Source organism: Anas acuta, chromosome 6 (genome assembly GCF_963932015.1).
Source record: "Anas acuta chromosome 6, bAnaAcu1.1, whole genome shotgun sequence".
NCBI lineage: Eukaryota > Metazoa > Chordata > Aves > Anseriformes > Anatidae > Anas > Anas acuta.
The window spans coordinates 35,797,554-35,823,482 of record NC_088984.1 but is presented as its reverse complement, the minus strand read 5'-3'; the positions used below and the strand labels follow the sequence as shown (position 1 = coordinate 35,823,482).

The following is a 25,929-nucleotide window of genomic DNA, read 5'->3' as shown; positions in this document are numbered from 1 at the left end:
TGTCAGGCAGAAAAAAAAAAATGGGGCGAAACATGTCCTAGTCCTCAACAACCAGCTCATCCTTTCCTGAGCTGTTTCAGCCCACTGAGGGGCAGAAAACCAGTTCAGCAATTAATTAGCTCCGGCTGCTGATGCTGGAGCCTACCTTCAGCCTAGTTCCCCACGAAGCTCCACTCCACTCTTAATCTTCGTTCCTAATGTTACAACCAGGAGCACAACTCTCTGCAACTAAAAGTACCATTTTAGTCTAACATTCCTTTACCTTGTAATGGAAGTCAAAACACGTGAACAAATACTTCAGGTTACTTGGATTTCATGCAAAAGTACCCAGGAAATTATTTGGTTTTGTCTAGTAAAAGCTGCTAGGAATACAGGCTTACTGTCATAGCAATAGTTCAATCTAAAAGGCATGTTCACATTTCTATCAGATGTGTTCGCATCCGTGGTTTCTAGTAGAGCAATTGGTATGAGATATCTAAGGAAAATACAGTATTGGTTTAACTATGCAGAAATTTAACACACCAGATTCAGAGAAAGCAAAAAGAAACAAGCTTCTGAGTGGCAGCAGAGTAAGATGAGACTAAAAGGAGTCAGAAAGAAGGGAAAAAAGAGCAAGTCTAAAAGAGGAAACTGTACAGGAAGATAAAAGAACTGGATTAGTTCTAATGAATGGCTGAAAAAAATAGCATATATGAACACTGAATAAGGGGCATCCGACTGAATAAAACATGAGTGCTGAATAAAAGGCATGAAGGATATTGAGAAACTGAACAAATGTATCACCATGAAAGATGCTGCTTGAGTTCTCAAGCTTTCCAATTTGATAAATATAGCACAAGCCAATATTTTTTTCAAATTGCACCCATTTCTCAGTCACGCATCAGCAGTTCTGCACCTTAATTACAGCAGGATAAAAAATGCGATTTTGATTCTTTGACTTGGGACAAGAACTGCTTCTTCCTTCATCTTACGCACATTGTTGAAGGAGATAAATTGTTCATAAACTCAGTTTAAGTCTTTCACTTTATGCTGAGGAAGCCTTTCTGAATGCACCACTACCATATTGATACGCTTACAGTTTTTTGTTGGCAGAAGCACTACATGCTAACATCCTACTGAAAATGGAAAACATGATAAAATCATGCACAGAATTGGGTGACAGGAAAGCCCTTTCAAAAGAGCTGTGTTAGCAGTGGAGCAATTTGATCTTCAAATGATGTAAATCTCAGAGTTATATCTTTATCATCTCTGCAGAATGCTGTTAACAATATTTTATGACAATGGCACTAAGTGATGCTGCACTGCAAAGACAACCAACACTAGCAAAGGTCAAGAACATCAGGGAAGTCTTTTTCACCCACCCGAAACTGTGCTCAGACAGAAATCACACTGGTTGAGATTTCCAGATCTAAATCCTAAATTCTTAATTTTTAAAAGTTGTATTTGCTTATGTTTGCAGGGGAAATACCATGGTAATCCCATGCACATAGCAGTGATCATCTCAAACTGTTTAAGAGAAGAAAGAAGAATATTGGCTGCAGCCAGCATGCCTGTACAGGTAATGAATTACATTTCATTAATCTGCTCCATGTTAATCTGCTCGCATGCTTTTCGGAACAAATCCTGTCCTCTTATTATGAATTCCACTAGAGTGATTTGTGTACACTGGGGGTTGCCAAATGTTGCTCTTTAAACTAATGTTTGTACTTCATTAGTGGCTCTACTGCTGCAAACGCTGCTATAAGTGACTCCTATGCCACAGCTAATCTTCAAAGACTTTAATCTGTGGGAAAGGCCTTAAAGAGATTATTCTTTGCAAAACAGATGTGTATATATTAAATTATGCATTGCACTAATTCATATTAATTACGCAGTGCAAAGACATTCCATCTTCTATGTTACAAGGCATTGATGGGTTTTACAATGTTTGAAGAAAGAAATTTTTAAATTACATATAAGGCCATTTTGTGGAAATTTAGACGGTTAAACCCATACAGAATATTTTTAAATACAAGTGTGTTATTTTGATAACCTGTGGATGTAATATGTATTCTTACATGAATAGTACAATATTGGTCTTTTTTAGAAATCTAATCATCGGTGTGTTTCAAGTTCTTAAATTTACTAGACGTTCAATGTCTGCAGTATACCTACACACCCTTTCATCTTTTTGATTACCAAGTTAAAGAATCATGCTCTTCAGATCTGTGGAACTAAACAGATTGAGCTGTTTAGACCAGTCCCCAGCCAGATGAACTCCAGGTTGCGAACGCCCTCTCTATGCTAGGACTTGCCATATAGCTACTGTCACTCGTCTTTGCTCATCCAAGTATTACCCGTTCAATGTGTTCTAGGGGCCACTGGAAAAGTCCCTGCAGAACTCTGTGGTTTCAGAACGACAAAGAAACGTAGAACACAAAGTGTCAGCCATCAAGAACAGCGCTCAGGTATTTTGTTGCCCTGTTTCCTGTCTACAAAGCCGTGATTTTCATAGACACTACCTATTTTACAGCCATCACATTCGTCCCTATGTGAGTTGCAGGGGGACTACTGAGCACAGTACAAACATACCTATGGTCTCTCCATAGATGCGAGGTTCAACCAACCTGTTTCTGTGGCTCCATCTCCTTCAGTATCAGTAGCTAGCCTTCCTGACCTCTGAGTCACATACCAGGATTTTTGTAAAGCTAAACGTTACGTGACATAATTACATGTTTTTGAGACATGAAGGGACATGAACATTGGGAACTGATGGTAACAATTCTCCAGAAGTTTGTCATATTTAAGAAGAGATTGGACTGTGCACTTAGTCACATGGTCTGAACTTTTGGGTAGACCTGTGCGGTGTCAAGAGTTGGACTTGATGATCCTTAAGGGTCCCTTCCAACTCAGGATATTCTATGATATCACTGCAGGGCAGAGCCAACCCAGTAGCTATATCCCAAAGACACTGCAAAGGCTCACAGAATAACTGCCTGTTCGTTTCAAGGCAGGATAAGGATTCCACTTACCCACAGCCTTTTTGCTGTCTCAGCCCCAGACTCAATGTAAGAATTACATTTAAAATATTTGTCCATATGCCATTCAAGAGCAACACTTCAGGTACACTGGAAAGAAGTCCTAGTAGCATTCTTTCATAATTGCCTCCCTACACGGAGAAGAAGGATAGAGAGATGCAACTCTTAAAAGGATAAAGCTAGCTTTAGAGCAATGTGGTACTAGACCTCTATCAATGTTGTAAGAATTGCAGAGCAAAAGCATCCAAAGCTGCAACCCAGCAGCCAACCACACTGTTCTTCTAGCCTGTGCCTAGCAAGCATCTATGTGGAGAAGTGCAGCCATCCCTGAAAGCCCATGAAAAAAGGAGAGTAATTTCTAGGTACAAGGGTGTTTTTTTAATAGCTAATTAAGTTGAACACAGAAATCAGCCAGCTCCTTGTGTATGTAATTTCATACCTTACGCATATAATTTAAAAGTTTAGTCTCTGAAATAAAGAAGAAAACAGAATTGCTGTGTCCTAATTTAGCAAATGAGTTTTTTCTATTTTCCCAGACACTTCACTTGCATATCTCAGGGAACTGAAAAGCATTGTTTATGAGTTGATGGAAGGATCAAGGCTTCCCATAAACAGCACATAAACAGAATTTCGAAGCAAACCAGATGATTTCCTACAGTTAAATTTTCCTTCTTTTCATCTGTCTTTTTTGAAGTATCTTTGTATGCTGAATGGTGACCACAACACACCTTCTAAGCTTTTTGTTGTAGGTATGAATACTCCCTTGCAAAAACCAAAGCAGTAAAATTCCTAAGTATTTCTGTAAAAATAGTCTCTGGACTCTGTTGCTCTCCTTAGTTCCAACTTTCTTGACTTTTCAGAATTACCAATTTGCCCTGCTCTAAAGTTCTAAGAAGAAGGTTACATTATTGGCATAACAGTTTGGATTTTCAGATGGTAGGAAAGGAAAATACTATGTTATGCATTTGTCCACGACAGAACAAATTCCTTTTTATGTCACTGTGAACACCCAAGTAATTTCTTGCTTTTCTCTCTCCTGGGAAAGATGACTGACCAAGATGTCAAATACTTGGAAGACTTGCAAGAGGAATTTGACTTCAGGTATAAAACAATACAAAGTTTAGGTAAGAGTTTTTGTAACAATTTTTAGATTCTCTAGGAAAAGGCTGATTATATGACTAGAAATCAGCCTCAGGATCTATTTCTGTGCATTACCCAGATATTATGTGTAAGCATAAGGATGGATTTTTAGTTTATATAAAATTGTAGTCTAGGACATAATGACTCTGTGGGGTTAAGAGGACAAACAGGATCTTATTGATCAAGTATAGTAATTTTCTATTGATAAGCTGCATAATGGATGAAAATAAGTAATTTTCTTAATTCAAAGAACCTAATTTTCAGTTTCTTCATGATTGACTTGGCCCTTCCTTGGCAGGATGTGGAAGAGCCTCTTATTTCCCAGAGTAGAGTTGGGCGAAAGTAATTTTTTAACCTCTAATTTCGTTTTCTGTTCTTTTTTGACCACAGTGGTGATAACCAACTGGTAAGCACTCTGAATGCATGTTTCACCCAGCCTATGGTGGCTGAGATCTGCACGCTGCAACAATAGTTGCATGATCTTTATCAGAAAAGAAACTGAGGTCCACTTGTGTCTGCTCAGATTTCTTCGTGTCACCTCCCTTTGAACATGTAGAGATATTTGAGTCTTGAAATGCCCAGGTTCTTAAACAAATTGCTCTTATCTATTTAAGGCTGGATATGGCCAAACAATTAAAAGAGATCGAGTTGCCATGTTTTAATGAGGTTTTGGTCACCAGGTCAATCACAATTATTGACCAAGCAGATGACTGACACCTGCCCCACTTGCAAAATAAAACACACTTATGTACGTGACTTTCAGGGCTTACAATTTCACTGTGTGAATGCTATACGCCACCACAGCCAGCTTGAAGTGCCTTAAAATGCGCATGGGAGCATTTGCTGTGGCTGAGCTGACAGGTACTGTTCTCTCTCTTTTGAAACACATACTCTGATGTAACGAGGAGACATCAATTTGGAGCCCAGCAGAGACACAGTTGGCACCAATTTCTTTTCTGAAGGTAGCATGAAAATGCAAGAGCAAAAGGTGGGGGAAGGCGAGGGCAGGGGGAAGAGCCATATGCAAAAGAGCATTAGGCAAACTTGGGGAAGCTTGAAACTGATGCATGATCCACAGGAGGATATGTTACAGAGAGGGGGAAGTACCTAGTGATCGGTACTCCTGGCTGCTGAAATCCCCATGGTGATGAACACTTTTATCTGTTTCAGATGCCTAACCTTCATTCTCTCAACCAGACGTAATTCACCTCAAGTTCAAAGAGCTTTAGCCTAACTGCTGACACCAATAGTGCACAAACCAATTGCTGAAACCAGATGCATAAAATAATACACATAAGAAATTTACAGATTTATATTTATGATCCATCTTTTCTACCTTCTTCCTCTTCCAAATGCACACACATACCTCAAAAAGGGAGTCATAAAACCTTACCTTCAAGTCGTATTCATTAGCCTCTTCAAATGAAATACACTATTACATAATCTATTGATGTCTGCAGTTTATTTTTCACTAGTTCATACTGCACTCAGGTCATGGTTTCCCCCCAACACCTCCTATAAACACGCGTGCACACCCCCACGCCCACACATGCACTTGTGCTGAATTTACCGGGTGATTTTTTTCATTCCCCTGCAGAGCAGAGCGACAAAAACAGTGCCCTCATTAAACAGGAAATGTTGGCGTTGCAGGCTATGCTCAACACGTTAGACTACAAGAGAAAGGTTAGTGACATCTTTTGTCATCCGTGCTGTGGTTCTTCTGCTTTCTCCCCTTATCCGCACGTTGAGTACTCAAATGCGTACGTGCGCTTTTTGGAATTCTCCTCTCAAAAGCGCAGGCAAAGAGCATATGAGCTGCAGATGCACCAAAGGCTTTCTGAGGGGGATTTTGACTAGCAGGTAAGAAATTGGCAATTAAGCAATGGCCTTATCAGGGCTGTGCTTCTGCACACCTTAGAGGAAAAGGGAAAACGTCACAGGACCTCTTACGTGCCATGTTGACTGGTTAACCTAGTTGACAGTCTACAGCTTTTAGAGTAAATAAACGTTATTTGAAGTCTAATAATCACAAAAACAAAACAAACAAATCCATAAATGGTACCTAGCTCTGTTCAGCAACAGAGACTTGTGAATAAGACTGCTTCTTGACCGCTTTGCTAGGACAGAAAACCACATGGTCAGGCAGTTGGAGCCCACCTGCTTTTTACAGTTTTTTACAAGCAAAAAGAAAGCCTGTGAATTGGGTATGATGCAAAACAGGAGAACGACTTTTTGATCTTGACAGTGCTTGTAAACGTCAACTGCTTGGAGGTGTTATGCTCACAATGAATGCAGCAACCTTCCCTCCCACCCCCAAAAGGGGAAGATTTACTGAGGAGTTCATTGATATTCAGGAGGAGTTTCAAGTGCAGTGGGTGACGAATCCAGACACCTCTGGGCCAAAGAGCCTAAGGTGGTAGGACTAAATATAGCTGATCCCAAAACAATTCCAAAAATGCAACCAGCGCTGTATGACAGCTGCTGAATTCTGTGACACCTTTCCTACGCCGCAGGAAGTACTCAGCAAAATCGGCCGCGTGATTCACGAAATCGACATGCTCATGAGCAACATGCTGACCGAGGAGCTGCTAGACTGGAAGAGACGGCAGCAGATTGCCTGCATCGGGGGTCCTCTCCACGGGGGGCTCGATCAGCTCCAGAACTGGTAAGCCCGCGCTGAGCTTGTGTTTCCACTGAAAACCACAGGAAGTCTGCTGCTCGACAGCGAGCCCCACGCGCACACACTGATCATTCCTGCAGATCGGCTGCCGCGCTACCTTGCGACATCAGCACATCCACAAGCAGCTGTGCAAGTCAGTAGCTAAAAACACAGTTTCCTTTGGCGGACAAGGTTTGCTGTTAGAATAAATGACATTAGAGCCAACTGCTGAGCCTGAGCCACTGCAGTCGGTCATTTTTTGCTTTGACGGCTGTTGCAGATACGTGATGCATATTCCCCAGGGAGTTTTGCTTGAGTAAGAACTGAGCTGAATGAGTTTGTCACTGGGGACAGTGGGAGTTTTATCTCGGCAGGAGCTGGGCAGACACACTTTATGCTTTGACTCACTGGGTGCATCACTCCTCCAAACGTAAAACTGCTCAGGAATTGAATGGCAGAAGTACGCCCCACGGTGGCGATAAACAAGGCTCTAAAGGAGGCTCCAAATAAAAACTGTGCTGGATTTAAAAGATAATGCAGCCAGGGAAATCAATGTCCTGACCGTTTCTCTCCTATTTAACTTCTCATCTGGAAACTGTGAAGTAAAGAACAAGGAAAAAAAAAGGGGGGGGGGGGGGGGCAGGGGAGAATTACCAATACTTATATATATATATATATATATATATACAAAAAAAGGAAAAAAACAAACACTTTTTTCTTCAAATATATATATATATATATATTTGAAGAAAAAAGTGTTTGTTTGTTTTTTTCCTTTTTTCCACTTTTTTTCCCCCCAATGAAGTATCATTTTTCCCCTCCAATGAGCACATTAAAAACTTCTAAAAACATGATCTTAATACATACATACCCTATTAAACTAGAAGTATGTTCGGATTTGATTTTCCTTGGCATAGTTTTTGCATTTCTGAGAAATGCACCTCTTTAGTCTTGGTAACTTGTTCACTTTATATAAATGTTACCTTTTAAAGAGTACGTTTTGAAAAGCAACTGAGCTGTAGGCAAGAATAAACCTGACAGAAGTGCCCTGCGTATAAAACATCAGGACAGTGTATATATTTCTTCTAAATTATCACAGCCAGTGTTGCGCTGTTGTTGATGAGGCCTCTTGGGAGGTATTTACCTTTGAAAGTAAAGTAGGAGATTTTGTCTGATGTATTTATACACTGCTGTAAACAAAAGATGAACAGACTTCAGTTTGTATAAGGCTAGAAAGCACTAATCTGCACCAATTCTGATTTCCCAAAGTAAGAATTATGTTCCAATAACTGGTTTATGTAGCAGACTGCAAACTGATCTGTTGCCTCGCTGTAGTTTTACACTGTTGGCAGAGAGTCTGTTTCAAGTTCGAAGGCAACTAGAGAAACTGGATGAACTATTGACCAGACTGACTTACGACGGGGATCCTATCCCAGTGCAAAGACCTCAGCTGCTGGAAAAAGTCAATTTCCTGCTCTACAACCTGTTCCGCAAGTGCGTAAGCTATTGTGAATTCCCGTTGCTTTGCTTGCACTGACACAAGGTTATGGGCAACACTGAAACCATACTGGTAAAAAGAAAAGGGACAAATGGCTGAGTCTGCAAGGATCTCAAAGACTGAGTTTCCAATGTAAAGAGTATGTACAGCTGTCATCAAAACTCGTAGGAGCTGAAGGTATCAGGCAGCTTCTTGTTTATTGCACTTAAGGTTTTGTGGTCAAATTCTGACTCTAAGAGAACACACAAAACCCACTTATTTCAGTCATGTACATACCGCTGAGAAGTTTTTGTAGTAAAGTGACAGGTACCAATTTGTGCCTCGTCTTTTTTCTTCCCCACCAAGGCATTCTATAAATCTACGATTTTTTTCCTTCCTAAATTTACCCATCCATTCATATATAAAATCATCAGATAAATTTATATTCGTATATAACATCATCATTCCTTTTTCTCTTTTGTATTGGCTACAAAAGGAGATAAACCACAAGCAGCTATTCTGTCAGCTGCCTCTGAAAGCAAAGCATGCTTAACTGTTGTAAAAAAAAAAAAAAAAAAAAAAAAAAAAAGAATGATTATTTAATTTCATTGAAGCTGGTTCAATGTACTTTTAGTTTGTTTTATGGTTCTGATAGAAGTCCACATCTTCCAACTGATACTTCAGACCTACAGAATTTGATTTTGGTTTGGTTTCTAATGTATTCCAAGTATGTGTTTCCTGTGGGAACAATTCAACTCTAAGTTACACCACTAGATCATTTGGAGAATTTAGGGTGGGAATACATGCCACCCGCTTCAGCTTCTGCAGAGAAATAAGCCTAAGAGATAACAACATTATCCCTTCCCCTTCCCCTCCCCCCCATCCCCCGTTATTACCATTTATTTATGCATATTCCCATCAATTTATTTGTTTCATTTCTTTTCACCCTAGTTCATTTGTGGTGGAAAGGCAGCCCTGCATGCCAACACACCCCCAGAGGCCAATGGTTCTTAAAACGCTAATACAGTTCACCGTTAAATTAAGGTAAGGAAAGGAAACTTGATATAAATTCCTCCCTTTGTACACTGCATTTTATCCTAGGAGTCCATTTCGGGATCTAAAAAGCAAAGCAGAACAACATCTGTGCCAGTCAGGCTGAGACTCTTTTGACTCCAAGGAGGGTTTTCCTGAGCGGGGGTCTAAAGGCCACAGAACCTGCCACTTGTAATAATGACAACGAAAAGCAAACCAGTGGAAGGAGGACAGGCAGCCTGTGGCCAAAAGCCAGCACCTTCCGGAGTCTGTATGTATTGGATTGCTGTCTTAATGACTGTGCAAACTGAGCGAGTGGTGATCCACGTCCTGTAAGCCAAGATCAGGATACTCAGAGCCAACCTAGCACATAAGAGGGGGAAACTTGTGCAGTTTGGGAGGCATGTAGTTGGTGTATCAATGACAGAGGTTATTCCTCTCCCACTCGCTCCTTGCCTGACTTTGTGAAACGAGGTAAGATCGGAGAGGATCTCACATCTCATTTCTGTCTAGCAGTAAAATAAGGCAGGGAAGGGGGCAGGGTGGGCAGGAGTGGAAGGAGTACATGGAGGAAAGTACAGGGAAGTTGCAGATTACACAAATCCATTTCTAAGCTTTGATGTCTCTCTACCCATTCCCTCAAACATGTACTTAACTTTTCCACATACTTTCAGGGAGACTAAAACATTTGCCACTGGAAAAAAACTCATCCCTTCTTTCACATATAGAAGCCTTTAAATTGTGATATAACCCTAGGTGCTTAACCTGTTTTCCGATTATAATCCTTTCAGATACGGTGGTGTGGAGCTACTGTCTAGTATTTCCTGGTGATGAATTTATTTGTTAAAGTTTTTGGTTTAGAATATTCATCTACATTTTCTGTTTTGAAGGTTGCTAATTAAATTGCCGGAGCTGAACTACCAGATCAGAGTGAAAGCAACTATCGACAAGTAAGAAACTTTAAAGTGAGGATGTTAGACAACTTGCTTTCTATAGAAGCACAGATTTTTCAGTTGCTACTCTATCTGCTTTAAAGTCCGTTTTAAAAAGAGAAAAAAGAAAAAATTAAAAAAAATTAAAAAAAACAGCTAAAACGTCAGGGTAGTGCTTTTTTATGTGGAAGATTTCTTTGTGTTTTTAAAAGAAAGCTGCTATTTTTAATTGCTATATTGAAATTGGAGACAGCAAGTTCATTTAACATCTGCTTCATGTCTTAAATAAAATTCATCAGTTATAAATAGTGGCATCACATGAAAACTTTCAATCAAACTATCTTGCATTTATAGTTTAGCATCTCTGCTTGTGCTAATATCTCCTCCATTGTCTATGCAGCTGCTCCAAGTAGTACACAAAGTTTGAGCCTGGAAAGCTGGTGCTGTAATTAGTACATATGGCAGCTTAGAGAGTTTTACCTCTGCCTGAAATTAAGGCTGTTAAGTGAACTCCTCCTTCCTAACGGGTTTGGTATGCCTCCATGCTCCCGTTATTTCTTACAGCAATCCCACATGAACAGAAACCTCTGCTCCTTCTGTTGGCCATAATTTCCTGAGCAAAAGGCATCTCCGAGCTTGTCTATGCTATCCTTGTGAAAATAGTGTTATCTCTGCCTCTAGTATTTATATTTGAGTTGATTTGTCTTCTCAGCAGGATTTATTATTTGCAGTACAATGCAATAGTCCTGACTGCAGAGCAAGCTTGGTTACAGCTAGGTCAGGGCCCTCTAGCACGATAAAACATGAGGCAGAAGAATCAGGGTACGATTTCAAAACCAGCAAAGCTGATCCAAGCCCTCACTGCTCACCATCCCCTCCCAGCCACAGGTGCTGCTTCTGGCTGTTGTGCTTCTTTTAGCCCCCTAAAAAGCCCTCTGCTCATGCTGATACATGGCATAGGCACTGGCCCAAAAGGAGGGGAAACACCCGGTGGGGAAGCAGCAGGAGAGAAGACAACTGTTTCTCTCAAAAGCCATCTGGACAGATGGAAAAGTCTAACTGGACAGAAGAAATTTCAGTTCTTGTTTTCAAAAATGTGCAGTTGTATTGGAAATATGTATTAACTATAGGAAACAAGGCAAAACCTCCTGCTTCAAGATATGTTTTCTCGGTGCAATCATGGCTTACACATTTACCGATTCACCACCTGTTTCCTCCCCACCCCTCTTCTATTTTAGGAATGTTTCAACTGTCAGGTAAGAAAATAAAATACAAGATCTCTTAAATGATCCAACGTTATAATGCTATCCGAGTACGTAAGTGTAATGTCCTCCATAGTAATCGTAGATTCGTTCTGTGTGGAACGCATGTGAAAGCTATGAACATGGATGAATCGGCAAATGGAAGTCTGTCGGTAGAATTTCGACATTTGGTAAGTTTGACTGCTCTTCTCTCATCATGCACCTCTGGTACAGAAATAAGATGTTATTTAAAAACTATGCAAGGAGAACTGTAGTATTGTCGCTCGTTTTCTTCTTCCTTATACAGAGAGTTTACTCCTAGAACCAATTTATCCCATTCCGTACTGCTCTAAAATGAAATCACACATTTTCACAGAAAATAAAAAGCAAACCCTATTTAACGCCAGAAAAGGAAAAGACTAATCTTGCTGAATTACAGAGCTCCTCAGAAATTGATTAAAAATAAAAATAAAAAATGATAGAACGGAATGCTTTAGATTTGATTGAAATTAATGCCCGAGACAACTGGCTTTTAAGAGACCATAGAACTGCTTCTGTAACTTCCCTAGTACCCCAGTGAGTCATGCTCTTAAACTAGGCTCTTTCACCTGTGGTATTTTTGTGGCTTCACCACGCGTGCAGTGCTTCATTGTAGTTTTGCAAAACGAGCTGGAGACTGATGGTCTTGACTTTTATTTTTTTTTTTTGTATTACACACTCTGCAAGCACCCTAATTAACACTTTGTTACACTTACTCTATTATCATAAAGTTAGTTGCTTCAAAATTCTTTTAAAATATCTATGAGAAGCCCATTCAGTGAAGGCATTGCGTCAGAGCCTTCATTAGAGTGTACTTGTACGGTCTAAATAAATCCTTATTAATGCTAAGAGCATCGTGGTTACAAATAGCATTCTTTATGTACTCTTCTGTAGTTTCTCTGCCCCATGAATTCTGTTTTGCTTTACACAGCAACCAAAAGAAATGAAATCAAGCGCTGGAAGCAAAGGAAATGAGGTTTGTGGATTTATTTTAGATGGTATTTTTGATTACTCTCAGAAGTATTTCAGACTGGATTTTATTTAAATCAAACAGCAACCATATGTAAGTAAATTGGATTTTGAAATATATACTCTCCTTATAAGTACAGAACCCAATAATCGTATGATTGTGTAAGCATAAGGAAAACTTTTCAGAAGTACTCAGAAATTTTAATTACATGCCTCTAATTTATGTATTAAAAAGGTACAGTGGAAGGTAGGAAGTGCAAAGCTAAACATATCTGGGGAGGCCTCGTTGCTGCCTTTCAGTGCTTGGGGGTGGGCTTACAAAAAGGATGGAGAGTGACTTCGTACGTGGGCAGAGAACAGGACTGAGCCTATGTCGTATGTCGCCATCGCGTGGCGACACACGAGGCTTCAGGAACAGCCTGACGGAGGGGCCAGGCACTGCTGGTGACTGCTTCCCACTACAGGAGCCTAAAATCCGAGTGCTGCTGCCTGCGGGAGTGCCCAGCCCTCCCCAGCTTCCAGCCCCACAGCCCACACAGATGTTTTATACAAGCACAAGCTGTCCAAGTGCAAAGTAAAGGCGTGATCAGCAATGAGAGCTAACTGAAAACCTAAGGCAGAAGATACCTGAGCGTGCTCCACACCGTTTCTGAACGGAATATCTTACAACAAGATTAGCAAGACTGAAACCCAAAGCTCGCCTCCCAGCCACTGTGCTGCTTAGAGTCATTTGCATCCAGACAAGCAAACGCAGAGATGTAGGCGTAAAAATGTTAGTGTTCGACTTCTGGTGGCATTTTACTCCCACTTTCACGTTTGGTGCCTTTATAACCATATAAAATATAGGGCTGTGGTGAATTAGGACATCTGAGCCATTGCAAAGTTCACGCTACCTGCTTTCCACAAATAGAGCTTCTCCTTGGCCAAAGCACAGCCTGAAATCGTTAACTTAAACAAGTTTTTCACTTAACAGCAGCCGTAATAATTAAGAAACTTGGTTCATTACAGAATGCTTAGTAAGCCACGAGTATAGTTGATAAGTATGACTTATACTGAGAAGGAAAAAAAAAAAAAAAAAAAAAGAAAAGTGGAAGCTCTCTATATTTAAGGTTTTTCTTTTCATCTAGGAACACCTTTTTACCTAGAGGCTGTTGTTGTTGTTTTCTCCCCAGAATTTAAGATTTTTCAAAATCATAACAGGGCAGGAAAGGAATGGGGAGTTTAACCAACCTTTTTCAACTTTTTTCAGTGGGACTGTTTCTACCTGTATTAAAATATTTGAGTTCATTTGATGGATGAGTATTTCATTTAAAAGCAGGCAGCTCTGAACTGGATTTTTCCTTCTCAAGGCAGATTTATTATCCAGGTGCCAGAGCATCTCGTGGTCTCAACCTCTCATTTATACAGAATCTTCTACTACAGCATCCTGTACATGCCCTGAAGGAGGGGATTCATGGGAAAGATAAGGCCACAAAGTCCTTTCCCAAGGAACAATTTTATTTCACGTGGGCTCAAAGTGGAGTATTGCAGTAAACGGAGTGGAAGTGTTTAGAAACACGCAGATTTTGTTTCCTTTTTTTAAGAATTCTGACAAAATCATATCTGAAGGGGTTGGGAAGGGGGAGGGGGGAGAACACCACAGGAAAAAGTGCAAAAAGATTTTTATACTTTGCCTTGTATGGATGGAAACTTATTTTGAAAGATCTGTTTCCCAGGGGGCAGAGATCTGGATGTTTACAGAGCTATCCTCATTTGTAATCAAAACAAAATGCTTGTATGACAAACTAACTGACTATGATGAACAGATTTTCTTTTTTTTTTTTTTTCTTCCCCCAAGAAATGTAGTGGGGTTTCTGTTTGTTTCTTTTTGTATACCAGATTTACTTTAGATTAATGATTTAGGCCTCCATTTGTTCAGCTAGTACCATCTGAGTGTACTTAAACAAAAAAACTGTGTTCTAGGGTGGGGGCCTACTTGCACATAAAGACATGGCTCCTATAACTGCTTTTTCTTGTGTGGCTTGTTTCTTGACATTTAACATCTGTGTTTGAACTGGATCTGTCAATCAGTATAGAGACTTCAGGAAAAGTGGGAGACGATCTCTATCAGATAAAAAAAAAACTTAGATTTGTGTGTGCAATACTGTGCTTAAAAGCAACATTTTTAAACAACTTAAAAGCAGAAGTTAAAATTTTTAAGATATTGCTTTAACAATGTCTAGGGTTGTTGGATATTTTTTTTAAGGGGGTGTTTCTTTTTGTTTTGTTTTTTTAAGATTTGTCTAAAAAAAAAAAAACCAAAAACAGTTCTGGACTAGTTTGATATCACAGTTTAACAAAGGATTTCCTTCTTTTCCCTTCTCTACTTATAAATTTGATACGTTTTCTTGCAGTGTTATGCAATCTCAGCAGTTTGCCAAGACAGTGTTAAATACCAAGCATGCATTTGCAGTTTTATAATTTACTTATTCTCTCAGGGCCCTCATATGGTGACGGAGGAGCTGCACTCCATCAGCTTTGAAACACAGGTCTGCCTGTACGGACTGACCATAAATTTGGAAGTGAGTATTCTTGACAGATTTTCTGTGGCAACAACAAAAATCACTTTCCATTTGCTACATATGAACAACTGTGTTGGGCATCCTCGGTGCTGTCTTCAGCAACAACCATAAGCAGATGCGAGATATCCAGCACTTCTGGACAGAGGCCTATACAGATCTGCAGCAACATTTTAGCCATTCTGTTCAGAAGCTGAAATACTGGCTCTCGTGGCGATTTTGATATGCTATGAAAGACAATACGTATTGCTATGCAAAAACTGTAGGATCCATTTAAGCCAGTGACAAAATCCACACCATATTCACTAGAAGGCACATCCCTCCATTAAATGTCATAAATTAACACATTAGAGAGAGTCTATGATACCAACTTCAAGTTGTAGGCTGAGGACATCCCCGTGTGCCTAAAATGGACCTACAGAACCAATTCTGGTGATAACCACTGCCAGAAATCCCTTCTCTGGCTGCACGAAGCCACGCAGTCATTCCTCTGTATAGCTGCGAGCTGAGCTTGCTGCCCAGGTCCAACTAACCTGAGTGCTGACCACCTTCTGAAAGCCTACGTCTCACCTCAAACAGGCTAGGCAGACGTTTCCAACAGCTGGTCCTGCTCCACTACGCAGGAAGAGCCAGGCTAAGGAACAGTGTTTGGGTTGGCAGGAGAATGAGAGGGGCCTGAATGAAAACAAAACCTATTATCATAGCATTATCATTCTCCTCAGCAGCATTTACCGACTGCGTTTGTTTTTCCCTCCAGACAAGCTCTTTGCCTGTGGTGATGATTTCCAACGTCAGCCAACTGCCCAATGCATGGGCTTCTATTATTTGGTACAATCTATCAACCAACGATCCTCAGGTAAGCCTTCAGTGTGCAAATACTGACTCCCTGCATTTACATGCTTCTGTTATTTGGTTGCCAAACGCTTTCATTACAAAAAAGGCTGTTTCCCCCTCTTACACGGGCCTGATTTTCTTCACATTCACTGTCGTCAACATCAAACTCCAACATTATTTGCTTTGTCTTTTGTTCCCTGCCCAGATATAAAACCACATGCCTCTTAGCCTTCATTTTCGTAGGCTAAAGTAGTAATTCATAAACTGGGGAAAGGTGCTCACCCTTCTCCACAACTTTTCCACTTGGAATTGGCCATTCTTGAATGCTGATGATTAAAACTGCACACAGCACAAAATAATTCTTCTATATAACTCAAAACCATTTAAGTAGATATATGGTTGGATCTATAATGCAATTAAATGCTGCTTTCCCTCATGCATTTTATAGGAGCCAGTGCTTTATATGGAGAAGATCCTAAGAGTCAGATAGCACCTTTCTGGTCGCCTTAATGCTGAGCAAAAGCAGAATCATTATTTCTCTGCCTCCTGCCAGCTCAGCATATATTTGAGTTTCAGTTGCTGTTACTGCATTTGCAGATTGTATAATATAATATCTGCATTTATTGGATAGGCTTTACACACATTTTCACTGCCTTGACATACATCACTATCAGAAGCAGAGCCGGGTATCTTATCATCCAAGACAGGCACACTGACAGCCACTCTCTCCGAGTCTCCCCTGACATCTCTGCCAGGAGACTGAGCAGAACTTACTGGGGGGCTGCAGGTGGGATGCCCAGGGCATATTTGTCCCAATTTATTCCGCTCCCCCTATTCTCTGGACTCAGCTTAAGTACTTGCTGCTTTTACTGCTTTCTTTTAAAGCCTGTAGTGTCTTTCATAGTTGCTAACTGTCTAACGAAGCATGAATTCTCTTACAGAATTTATCTTTCTTTAACAATCCCCCTGCTGCCACTTTAAGTCAGCTCTTAGAAGTACTGAGCTGGCAGTTTTCATCTTACGTCGGCCGTGGACTCAATTCTGAGCAGCTCAACATGCTGGCCGAGAAACTTATGGGTAAGTTTGCAGAAACATACATTTTATTTGTTTGGGGACTCTTATATTTGATAGTCAGGACTTTAGGCATGACCTCTACTTCCACTGCTGAGTTCAGAAATGCCACTGTAACACTTTTTTCTTTAAAGAAAAGCACACATCAGCATATTCTTACCACAAAGCGATTCAACTTCTGAACTTGTAGGCTGCTGAGCTGAAGAAAGAGGGCATCAGAGCCACACTCAACATTATTTTGTTTCCTTCGCAAGTAATTGTTATCTCTAGCATCAGAGATCAACAATCTTTTTGCTTGCTGATGGGATTTTGGCTTAGTTCGCCTTCTGTTGTAGTTCTCATGGTTGTTTCTAAAAGTACCTGTCCTTTGGGGCTTGTTTAGTTCTGGGATCCATGCTTCCCTGATAAAAGCACAGAAAAAAAGGCCCTGCATGACTGAAAGTTCAGCAAGATGAGCAAATGACCACTTCGATCTGACTGTCCTCCAGAAGGGAGAGGCCTTAGGGAAGGCTGGCAGAATGAAGAAAGCATCACCTGTTTCTGGAGAATAAATAATTATAATGTGTATTGTAACCTGCAAGAAACTCCAAGTGAGGGTGTAACAATACCTCTGCTGTCAGGCAAGAGCTAAAGCATCTGTGTCAAAGACTGGGGACAAACTTTACTTTTTACTGCTTTCAAAGCTGGGAAGCAACAGCTGGCTTTCTTTGGTAACATGCACTTTTTCTAATGCTTTCTTGGAGATTTCTTGGTTAGTGAAGTTGAAAGATGCCATTGTAAATCAGTAAGAATCAAAAAAAAAAAAAAATCATATTAAAACATGCAAGATCAAGATAGGGTGAAGACCAAGAGAAGTAAAACTGAAAACTGAAACTGAGTGCGCACTGCAGGAACAGAAGCCCAGATGGCTTTAGGCAAAGACTCCCCCCAGGCTACCACGAGCAGGCGCTTCAAAAGGATCCACAAAGCTGAGCTAGCAGCTGAACGCTCTCTCCATGCGCACAGTCCCTCACCAAGCCTCTCTCAATCCCTCTCTAGGGCTGGATGAGCTGTACTATTTTTCAACTATACAGATGTCAAAAAATATCTGCTTAAGAACTCCAGAAATACCAACTCAGTTTTATTTTATTTATTTTGCTTCTAGGGCAACAAGTCAGTTACAATGATTACCAGCTGTCCTGGGCGAAGTTCTGCAAGGTAGGGTTCTGAAAGTAAAGCACGGACTCTGCTTGAACACCTGCACACCTACCTGTGCCACTGATCCCAGCAATGAGGTTCCCACTTACCATTTGCAGGACTTCTAGCCCAGCACAATCCTATTAATTCTAGAAGTTTAATTAAAACAGTATTTCCTGAAATTTAAAGCTGGCACTTGATTTATCTTTGTTTAGATCTATTTAGACACATTGCTGCAAGTACCAGAAACTGTCATTATAGTCAAGAATGCCCTATATATTTCTGTAAGTGATCAATAGAGTGGGCTATTATAGTGTAAATTTTCATAAAGCATACAGTATGTTTTGTTCTATATGCTCAGTTGTGACCTAAATAATGTTAAGTCTGTATAATATATTCAAAATATTCAGTAACTTTGATCAGGAACAAAAGAATTGAAAAAGAAAGGCAAATCCATTTTGTTCATATTAGCCACATTATTTAAACACAACTAGAACTTTGCAAGTACATTCAACTTTCTCCTCATCATTTCTCTCAAAATGTAATTTCATAATGAAAAAGAAACAGAACATGCTTTTTCTTTAAAAATGAACAAAGAGGCACTTCCAATGCTTATCTTTAAAAAAATAAATAAATAAAATTGTTTTTACATTAGGTCAAAAGAGGGAGTCTCAAAGCAGCAACTCAAATTTGCCACAAAGCGAAACTAGATTATCCTTAAGAATCTGAGATATCATGTTGATGAATCTGAGATATCATGTTGATGAGCTGTAACAACACGCTCACAATGCTCTTCTTTTCACATCTGTTTTCCATTAGGAACATTTACCTGGGAAGTCTTTTACCTTTTGGGTTTGGCTTGAAGCAATACTGGACTTAATTAAAAAACACATTCTTCCTCTTTGGATCGATGGGTGAGCAACACAGAAACAGCTTGGTATACATTGATCTCTCCCTGCTTCATCTTTTTTCTTTACTAACCTCACTTCTAGCTAGAGAATTTGCATAGAGTTGAATACTGCTGTCTCCCTCTTCCCATTTATAACTTTTCAAAATTTCTGCCAAAAGGGAACACCATCGAATCTTCCAGAAATGCAGCTTTTGATCTATTTATCAGTTCTGTCAGTGTACAGTCAAGTGCTGTGATGAATTTCATCACATTTCATAGTACTGAGAGCTCAATGCCACACTCCACAAGTAATTCACGTGAAGCTTTTGTGATATTTTCAAGACCTTACAGCTTTTGTAACCAGGCTTTGAACACCTGCCTCAACTCCTGTATGAAGTTTGGCCAAATGCAGCACACAGAATTAAGTCTATCATTTTTGCAAAAGTAAAACCATGATTTCCTGTCACACTATAGGTACGTAATGGGCTTTGTAAGCAAAGAGAAGGAACGAATTTTGCTCAAAGACAAGACACCAGGAACATTTTTATTAAGGTTTAGTGAAAGCAATCTGGGCGGAATCACCTTTACTTGGGTGGATCAGTTAGAAAATGGTAAGTACAACTTAAAATAAATAAATAAATAAATAAATAAAATAAAATAATAATAATAATGTAGAGTTCAAAATCTGCAGTACACCTGTAAAACAATAGCCATGGTTTCTTTGGTTTAAAAGTAAGGTTCATGTGTATCATGTCTTTGTTCGGTTTGGGGCAAGACAGTAGTATCATATTTACTACAACACAAACTAAAACTCTGAAACTCTTCCTCTCAGTTCTTTAAATTAACACAGGTAAGCTCTTTAGGAGATGTACCTGCTTTCTGCAGGCTTTACGTTCGTTCCCACACGTGCAGAAAGTGTAACTTGAAAGACACTAACATAAAGGTAAAACCCAGGCCAGAGTAAATCGCAAAAGAAAGGCAAGAAGTGCTCCAGTAGAGATGTTGATCTAGCCACTTACCAGCTGCTACACACCTTTGTGTTTTACAGGAGAGGTAACCTTCCACTCGGTGGAGCCCTACAACAAAGGCCGCTTAGCTGCACTGCCCTTTGCCGACATACTGCGAGATTACAAAGTTATTATGGCAGACAACGTTCCCGAAAACCCTCTCAAGTATCTGTACCCAGACATTCCCAAAGATAAGGCCTTTGGCAAACACTACAGCTGTCAGCCGAATGAAGGTTGGGCTCTGTTTCTCTACTTACCCCTTCCGAAAAGCAGCTTCAGGGTCAAGAGGCAATTCAAGGAATTTGGGGAGAGGAAGAAGGGAACAGACTTCCTTCAATAAGCGTCCTCAAGAGAACCGTTTTAATCCATGTCTGTCATTTAGACAGCTTCACCTTGCAAATATAGCTGTAGTCTTAGAGGCTAAACCAGAAACATTTAAAAGAAGTGAAGAAATAGATCTTGAGTTAGGATTTTTTTTCCTGACCAACACATTGCAAAATTCAGTACGTGCATATTCAAAGGAGATGAAATTGAAAAGCTCATCAGCTTCATAATTTTGTGACACTGTAGCATGCTTTCTCCTCAATTTCAAGGCATTCTGTGTTTTCCAAACAGCTTGGGAGACCTGCTTTAATTCCACAACGAGACAGCAGTAATAACCCCTGGCAACTGCAGTAGAAAACACAAAAAAAGCTAGACAAAATTAGCTCCAAATATGTGCTTGCTCTTGTTTGGGTTATGAGTCAGGCCATTTTTAGATCAAGCTTGCTCCCTCTCAAAAAAGCCCTGTTTTTTCTAGATTATATACATTCCCCTGAACTTTCATTATAAAGCAATACAAGCCCATTTGAATTCAAATCCTTACGCTTTTCAAAAGATACTTGGAACCAGCAAATGCCTTTCCTCTTCATCTTACTGCAGTGGACTTTGCCTAATGCTCCAGTCCTCTGAAAAATTACGTATGCGTTTAATTTCAAGCCAAAGACACCTCCGAAGCTGTCTAGAGACAGGGCTCCACACAAGCATTTGCAGCACCGAGATCCCGAGGCTCGGAAGTACAAAGCTTTTGGAGTCACAGCACTGGCCCTGCAGCAGCCCTGAGCAGCTCCCATTCATCAGCTGCTGTATTACACTTGGGGAGGGTGGTGTAGATTATTTCCCATCACGGGAACACAGCCAGTTATGTGACTAAGACCTGAACCCAAACACTAATCTCAGGAATTTCCCTGATTTTATGGCTGCTTATTTAATCATAAACATGGTCATTTCTCTTTTAATATATTACGCTCTGCAACACAACCAATTTTAAAGAAATAATAGCATTAGTAGGCAACATCTAATCTCTCTAATATTGATTTTTAGTCTCAAAGCCCTCAGATGGTGGAGTGAAAGGTTACGTCCCTTCTGTATTTATCCCAGTCTCCAAAATGTGAGTAACCTTGTAAGATGTATTACTCTTTTGTGTGATTTTCACTACGCCTACATCCTGTTTCAAGCTTTTCCCTGGCTCCCTCCCGCCAGTCAAATAGTTCAGGACAGCAAGGCATTGTAAGTTTTTGTTTGGCCAAGGACTGCTAAAGACAAGGGAAGTGAAGAGCTTCACTTCCAGAGTGCTTTTCCTGTGCATGGAGCCAAACGTTTGTAAAAACTGAATGCAGACTTTATGGTATGCTGCTCTAGATCATCTTCCACTCTCCCCTTTTTCTCCCCAGCCACTGATATTACAGTCAGGATTAACCTCTCCCTTCCTTTGGTCCTATTCCCTACATTTTTAAACATACACCAGGTCCTGCGTATGCTCCCAGGGCCACCAGCAAGCCTAATAAGCACAGGCTTAACTGCCTCAATTAAGCATTCAACATCAGTGATCCACCATGCTCCACAGCAATCTTCCATCAAATTGGTGGGATTTACATTACTTTTAATATCATTTTCTTTTTTTTTTTTAAGCTTAAATGATTCTACAGATCCACATTCTCCATCAGATCTTCTTCCTATGTCTCCAAGCGTTTATGCGGTGCTGAGAGAACACCTGAGTCCCACAGTGATCGAGACTGCTGTACGTTGCAAACATTTCCACTCCTAAGTTACTGCTAAGCAAACAGGGTGTATACAACGCAGGTGGTGGTTGTAAAGTGGCTGCTGTACCATTAGGAAAACGCTCAAGCTCTTTCAGCAGTTGCTGCGTTGCGTTCTGAAACGGTGCTGCAGACATCTCCTACTCGAGCAGGGATGGGATGCTGCAGATACTTGGAAGCATTGCTTCAGATGAAATTATCAAACTCACAGGCCAGCGAACCACGAGTGCCAAAATTCAGAGGTCTCAGGGTTCTCGCACAAATGAAGCCAAATGCAGATTGATTACAGTAATTTTGTAGATAACACAAAGGACATGACTTCCTCAGGAAAGCCGCACAGGGAGCAGACACATTTCTGACCCTGCAGACTCACACAACTCCTCAGCGCTTTTGATATCTGGTACCAGGATGAGAAAATTAAAAAGTCAACTCACATTTTTAGCAGATAAAACTCATATTCATTAAGACTACAGAGGCAGATTGGTAAAATACTGGATCGATCACAGCATGGTCTGTTAAAAATATTCTACATATTTTCCTAACAAGTAGAAATGTTGTTCAGAGCTCTGCGCTTCCAAAGATCAGTTCAGCTTTCAAACTACAAAGTCAAAATCATGTGGCTTAGAGTAGTGCTGATTTTTCCCCATTGGGATTTGTCCAGCAGAATTCTACCAGGAAACGCAGCAGTGGTTTGGCTTTAACCACTTTAAAAGAAAACATCCTTTCAAAAAAAAAAAAAAAAAAAAAAAAAAGCATTTAGTTTCCTATATGTTTGATGATTTATGATCTTAAAATGATTGTGTCCTTAAAAGCCTGTCTACTCCCCTCCGAATGACTCCCTGTAAACTCTCCTCCTCATCTACGAACCGAACAAAAATAAAACAGATTCTTGGCTGTCTGGAAGCGTGGTGAAACTTCACATACCAAGAGAGGAATTCTTTAAAATAGACCAAGCCGAAAATCTGATCGAGAGCAAAATATTCTCCTTTGCTTCTTCAACATTTTTCTGGTAGTGCTCATGACAAACTGATTCTTCAGCTAAAACTGAAGTAGTAGTCTGAATGAAAATTCTGGGTTAAAAGCTCCCTTACTCACTCATCTGCCATTTATTTTCATGTATATTTAAAACAGTTTTGACCTTCCGAATTGCGTTTGTGAACTACGTGTGTATTTGCATTTCCCCGTTTCTGGGGTGAAAAGAAAAGTTGGCTTCACTTTTGTTTAACATCACGTTCAAAACATTTGTGGTTTCTTTTTAGCACGCACAACAATTCTCAAACCAGCTCTGCCCAGAGCTTCCAAACCAGTTGTGATCGTCACCATATTCTGGGGCCACAACCACACAAAAAATTACACAATGAGTCGGGAGACTCAAGTAAAATCACATTGCAGTTTTTAAGGGTACTAGAGAAGTAGTTCGGTGAACTGCTAGACAGTAGGTGGATTTCTGGAGGCTCTTGCTAGACATGTGCTCAAGTTCTACTAGAAATTAGGGCAGAAAATAGTTTTGGAAGATTTTTAACATTCCTGATTTCCCTTTTCCACTCTACCCTCCTAAATGAGAAAGGGCATGATATGGAGTTTTTTTTTCTTTAGTCCTACAAATTCACAAAACATAATCTACCCACGTGAAGAGCTGGCACTATACTGAATCCAGGAAGCAAGGTTATCAAAGGAGCCGGAGCAGGTTTGCTTTGCAGTTGTTTTTGAATGAACAGCAGTAATTGCCTTAAGACTGATCTTTTCCTTTTTTTTTTTTTTTTTTTCCTTCCAGCTGAGTTCTCCTTACTCAACTGACTGAACTCCACATACTGGAATCTTGCGGACACTGGATGGGTTAAAAGTCTGGAAAATATTTTCTTCATCATCTTTGTAAACCAGCATTTCCTGGAAACCATTATAATGCTATCCTCACTGATAAAAGGCCAAATCCTTTCTGGATTGTGGGTCCTTTGACTCCGGTTGGGTGCAGCAGGCATAAATACTTGCAGAATTACTGGCCTTAGAATTGCTGTAAATATGACAGTGTAAGAACAGAACTTTTCGCTTCTCATAACAGCATATAAGGACAAATAAAGACTTTAAGGCGTTCAGAGAAATCAGTTTTTATTACATGAAATAGTAACCATCTTTCTGTATGCCCTTGGTTTAGCTTCTATTTTTAATTTAAGATTCTCATCCCTCTGAGTTCAATTGTCCCATAGGTATCCAGGGGTTATTTTTTCCCAATGATGAACTACCTCGAGCATAGGTTTTTATCTGCCACTGCAGCAGAAGTTGTGGGAGAGAGGAAGGGAGTTCTATGAGGAGATCAGACATAAAACTTGTGGTGATAAACGGCTCCGTCTTCATTTTTGCAGCTGGAAGACAGGGTTAGTAAAATCTGTCACTGTTTTTGGGGGGAAGTAAATCTGTGTGCAGTACTTACTCTTGTACCTGGGCGCTATCAGAAAGCCTACAAACTAGAAGTGCTGATCTGACACACGGTTTGGACACTATCTGGTAAATGCAGACTGGGAGGCAGTTTTAAGAAGTAATTACTGAAGAGCTGCAATGGCTTCTGACCACTGGGCACGTTGTGACACATGACAATGTTACATGCCTGTTGGAAACTTACCTAGTAAGCAGAATAACTGGTTTTATACAGCCTTTTTATTTTATTTGCTTCAGGCATAGATTAATGCTTGCTTGTTTGAGGTTTGTTTTTTTTTTTTTTTTTTTTTTTTTTTCCCCCAATACTATCCCTAAAAACTGTTAATGGAATAATAAACTGGCAATTCCAAGGCCACCGTCTTTCATGTGTGTAGCCTCATTAAGATCTAATTCTTGTGTGCAGAGTAAATGGTTAACACAGTTCTTAAAACGCACAAACAATTATGTATTTGCACTTTATACTCTTCTTGAGTATGTACTCAAGAGTATTTATCCTCTTCTTGGCGCAAACCAGATAACCAGGGTGAAAACATGGAGTCAGTTAGACCCAGATTTCGCTTTCATTTCTCTACTTCACTCATCCCCTTCACCCCCAGTATTGATGTTAATTAGGAACATCGCTGTTAGAACAGAAACAGATTATTCCGTGCATCACCCAAATACTGCATCGGGCTGACTTTAAATGAACAAACACCTCTCTGTAGCTGACTAATCTGAGCTGATTCAAAGCTAGCTGCAGATAGGAAGTCCTATTTTCTCTCAGAAAGCATCGTGTATAAATGATTTTCCAAAACAATTGTGTATATACATTTAATGAGATCTGTAATTTATATGACCAGTATGAATAAAGAGAGATTTTGGCTTAAAGTCGGATCCCTGGAATTCTTCAAGAGGGAGTCTTTTTGTGCTAACAGACTTAAGAAACAGCAACTTGGCCTTGCATTTTCTGGCACGCCTGTTTGTTCCAACCCATTTTCACCACCATAACAGAAACAAAACGGCAAATGGCTCCCGTCCACCCCAAGCTCATGAGGAAGGTGATGAAGGAAACAAGCCCGGGAATGTTTCTCTCTCCTTTGCCCCCGCTCCCTATGAGACCCAACTTAAATAGTTGGATGTTCTTGGCGTGAACATCGAGTTTTTTGTGTTGCTGGACGGGACTGTGAAAAACAGGGCTTGGCACTAGTTTTTATTGTCCTTTTAAAAACGCGATTAGCACAGGGCGGGTTAACGGGACGGCACAGGAGCGAGTCACTTTATTATAAGCAGCAGCTGCAGGACGAGCTGCGGCAGCAGCGCCACTTTTGCCCCTCAGCCGCTGTGAGGCGAGGTAAAAAAGAGGAATGAGAGGAGGGGGCTCCCCCTGAGGCGCGGCCG

General features: G+C 40.3%; 1 protein-coding gene across 1 annotated transcript in view; it reads left to right on the top strand.

The window, feature by feature from the left end:
- The window catches only part of STAT4 (signal transducer and activator of transcription 4), a 41,269-nt gene extending 15,848 nt beyond the window's left edge, over positions 1-25,421 (top strand). Inside the window, exons 4-24 of the mRNA XM_068686544.1 lie at positions 1,460-1,558; positions 2,355-2,447; positions 4,063-4,141; positions 5,755-5,840; positions 6,671-6,822; positions 8,152-8,310; positions 9,245-9,337; positions 10,216-10,275; positions 11,496-11,513; positions 11,596-11,689; positions 12,469-12,513; positions 14,984-15,067; positions 15,822-15,920; positions 16,840-16,975; positions 18,114-18,166; positions 18,965-19,059; positions 19,509-19,645; positions 20,083-20,274; positions 21,404-21,470; positions 21,992-22,100; positions 23,894-25,421. Coding sequence (XP_068542645.1) covers positions 1,460-1,558; positions 2,355-2,447; positions 4,063-4,141; positions 5,755-5,840; positions 6,671-6,822; positions 8,152-8,310; positions 9,245-9,337; positions 10,216-10,275; positions 11,496-11,513; positions 11,596-11,689; positions 12,469-12,513; positions 14,984-15,067; positions 15,822-15,920; positions 16,840-16,975; positions 18,114-18,166; positions 18,965-19,059; positions 19,509-19,645; positions 20,083-20,274; positions 21,404-21,470; positions 21,992-22,100; positions 23,894-23,920 — 1,977 coding nt within the window. The 3' untranslated portion in view covers positions 23,921-25,421. The remainder of the gene's footprint in view (positions 1-1,459; positions 1,559-2,354; positions 2,448-4,062; positions 4,142-5,754; positions 5,841-6,670; positions 6,823-8,151; positions 8,311-9,244; positions 9,338-10,215; positions 10,276-11,495; positions 11,514-11,595; positions 11,690-12,468; positions 12,514-14,983; positions 15,068-15,821; positions 15,921-16,839; positions 16,976-18,113; positions 18,167-18,964; positions 19,060-19,508; positions 19,646-20,082; positions 20,275-21,403; positions 21,471-21,991; positions 22,101-23,893) is intronic.
- Positions 25,422-25,929: the final 508 nt, after the last annotated feature.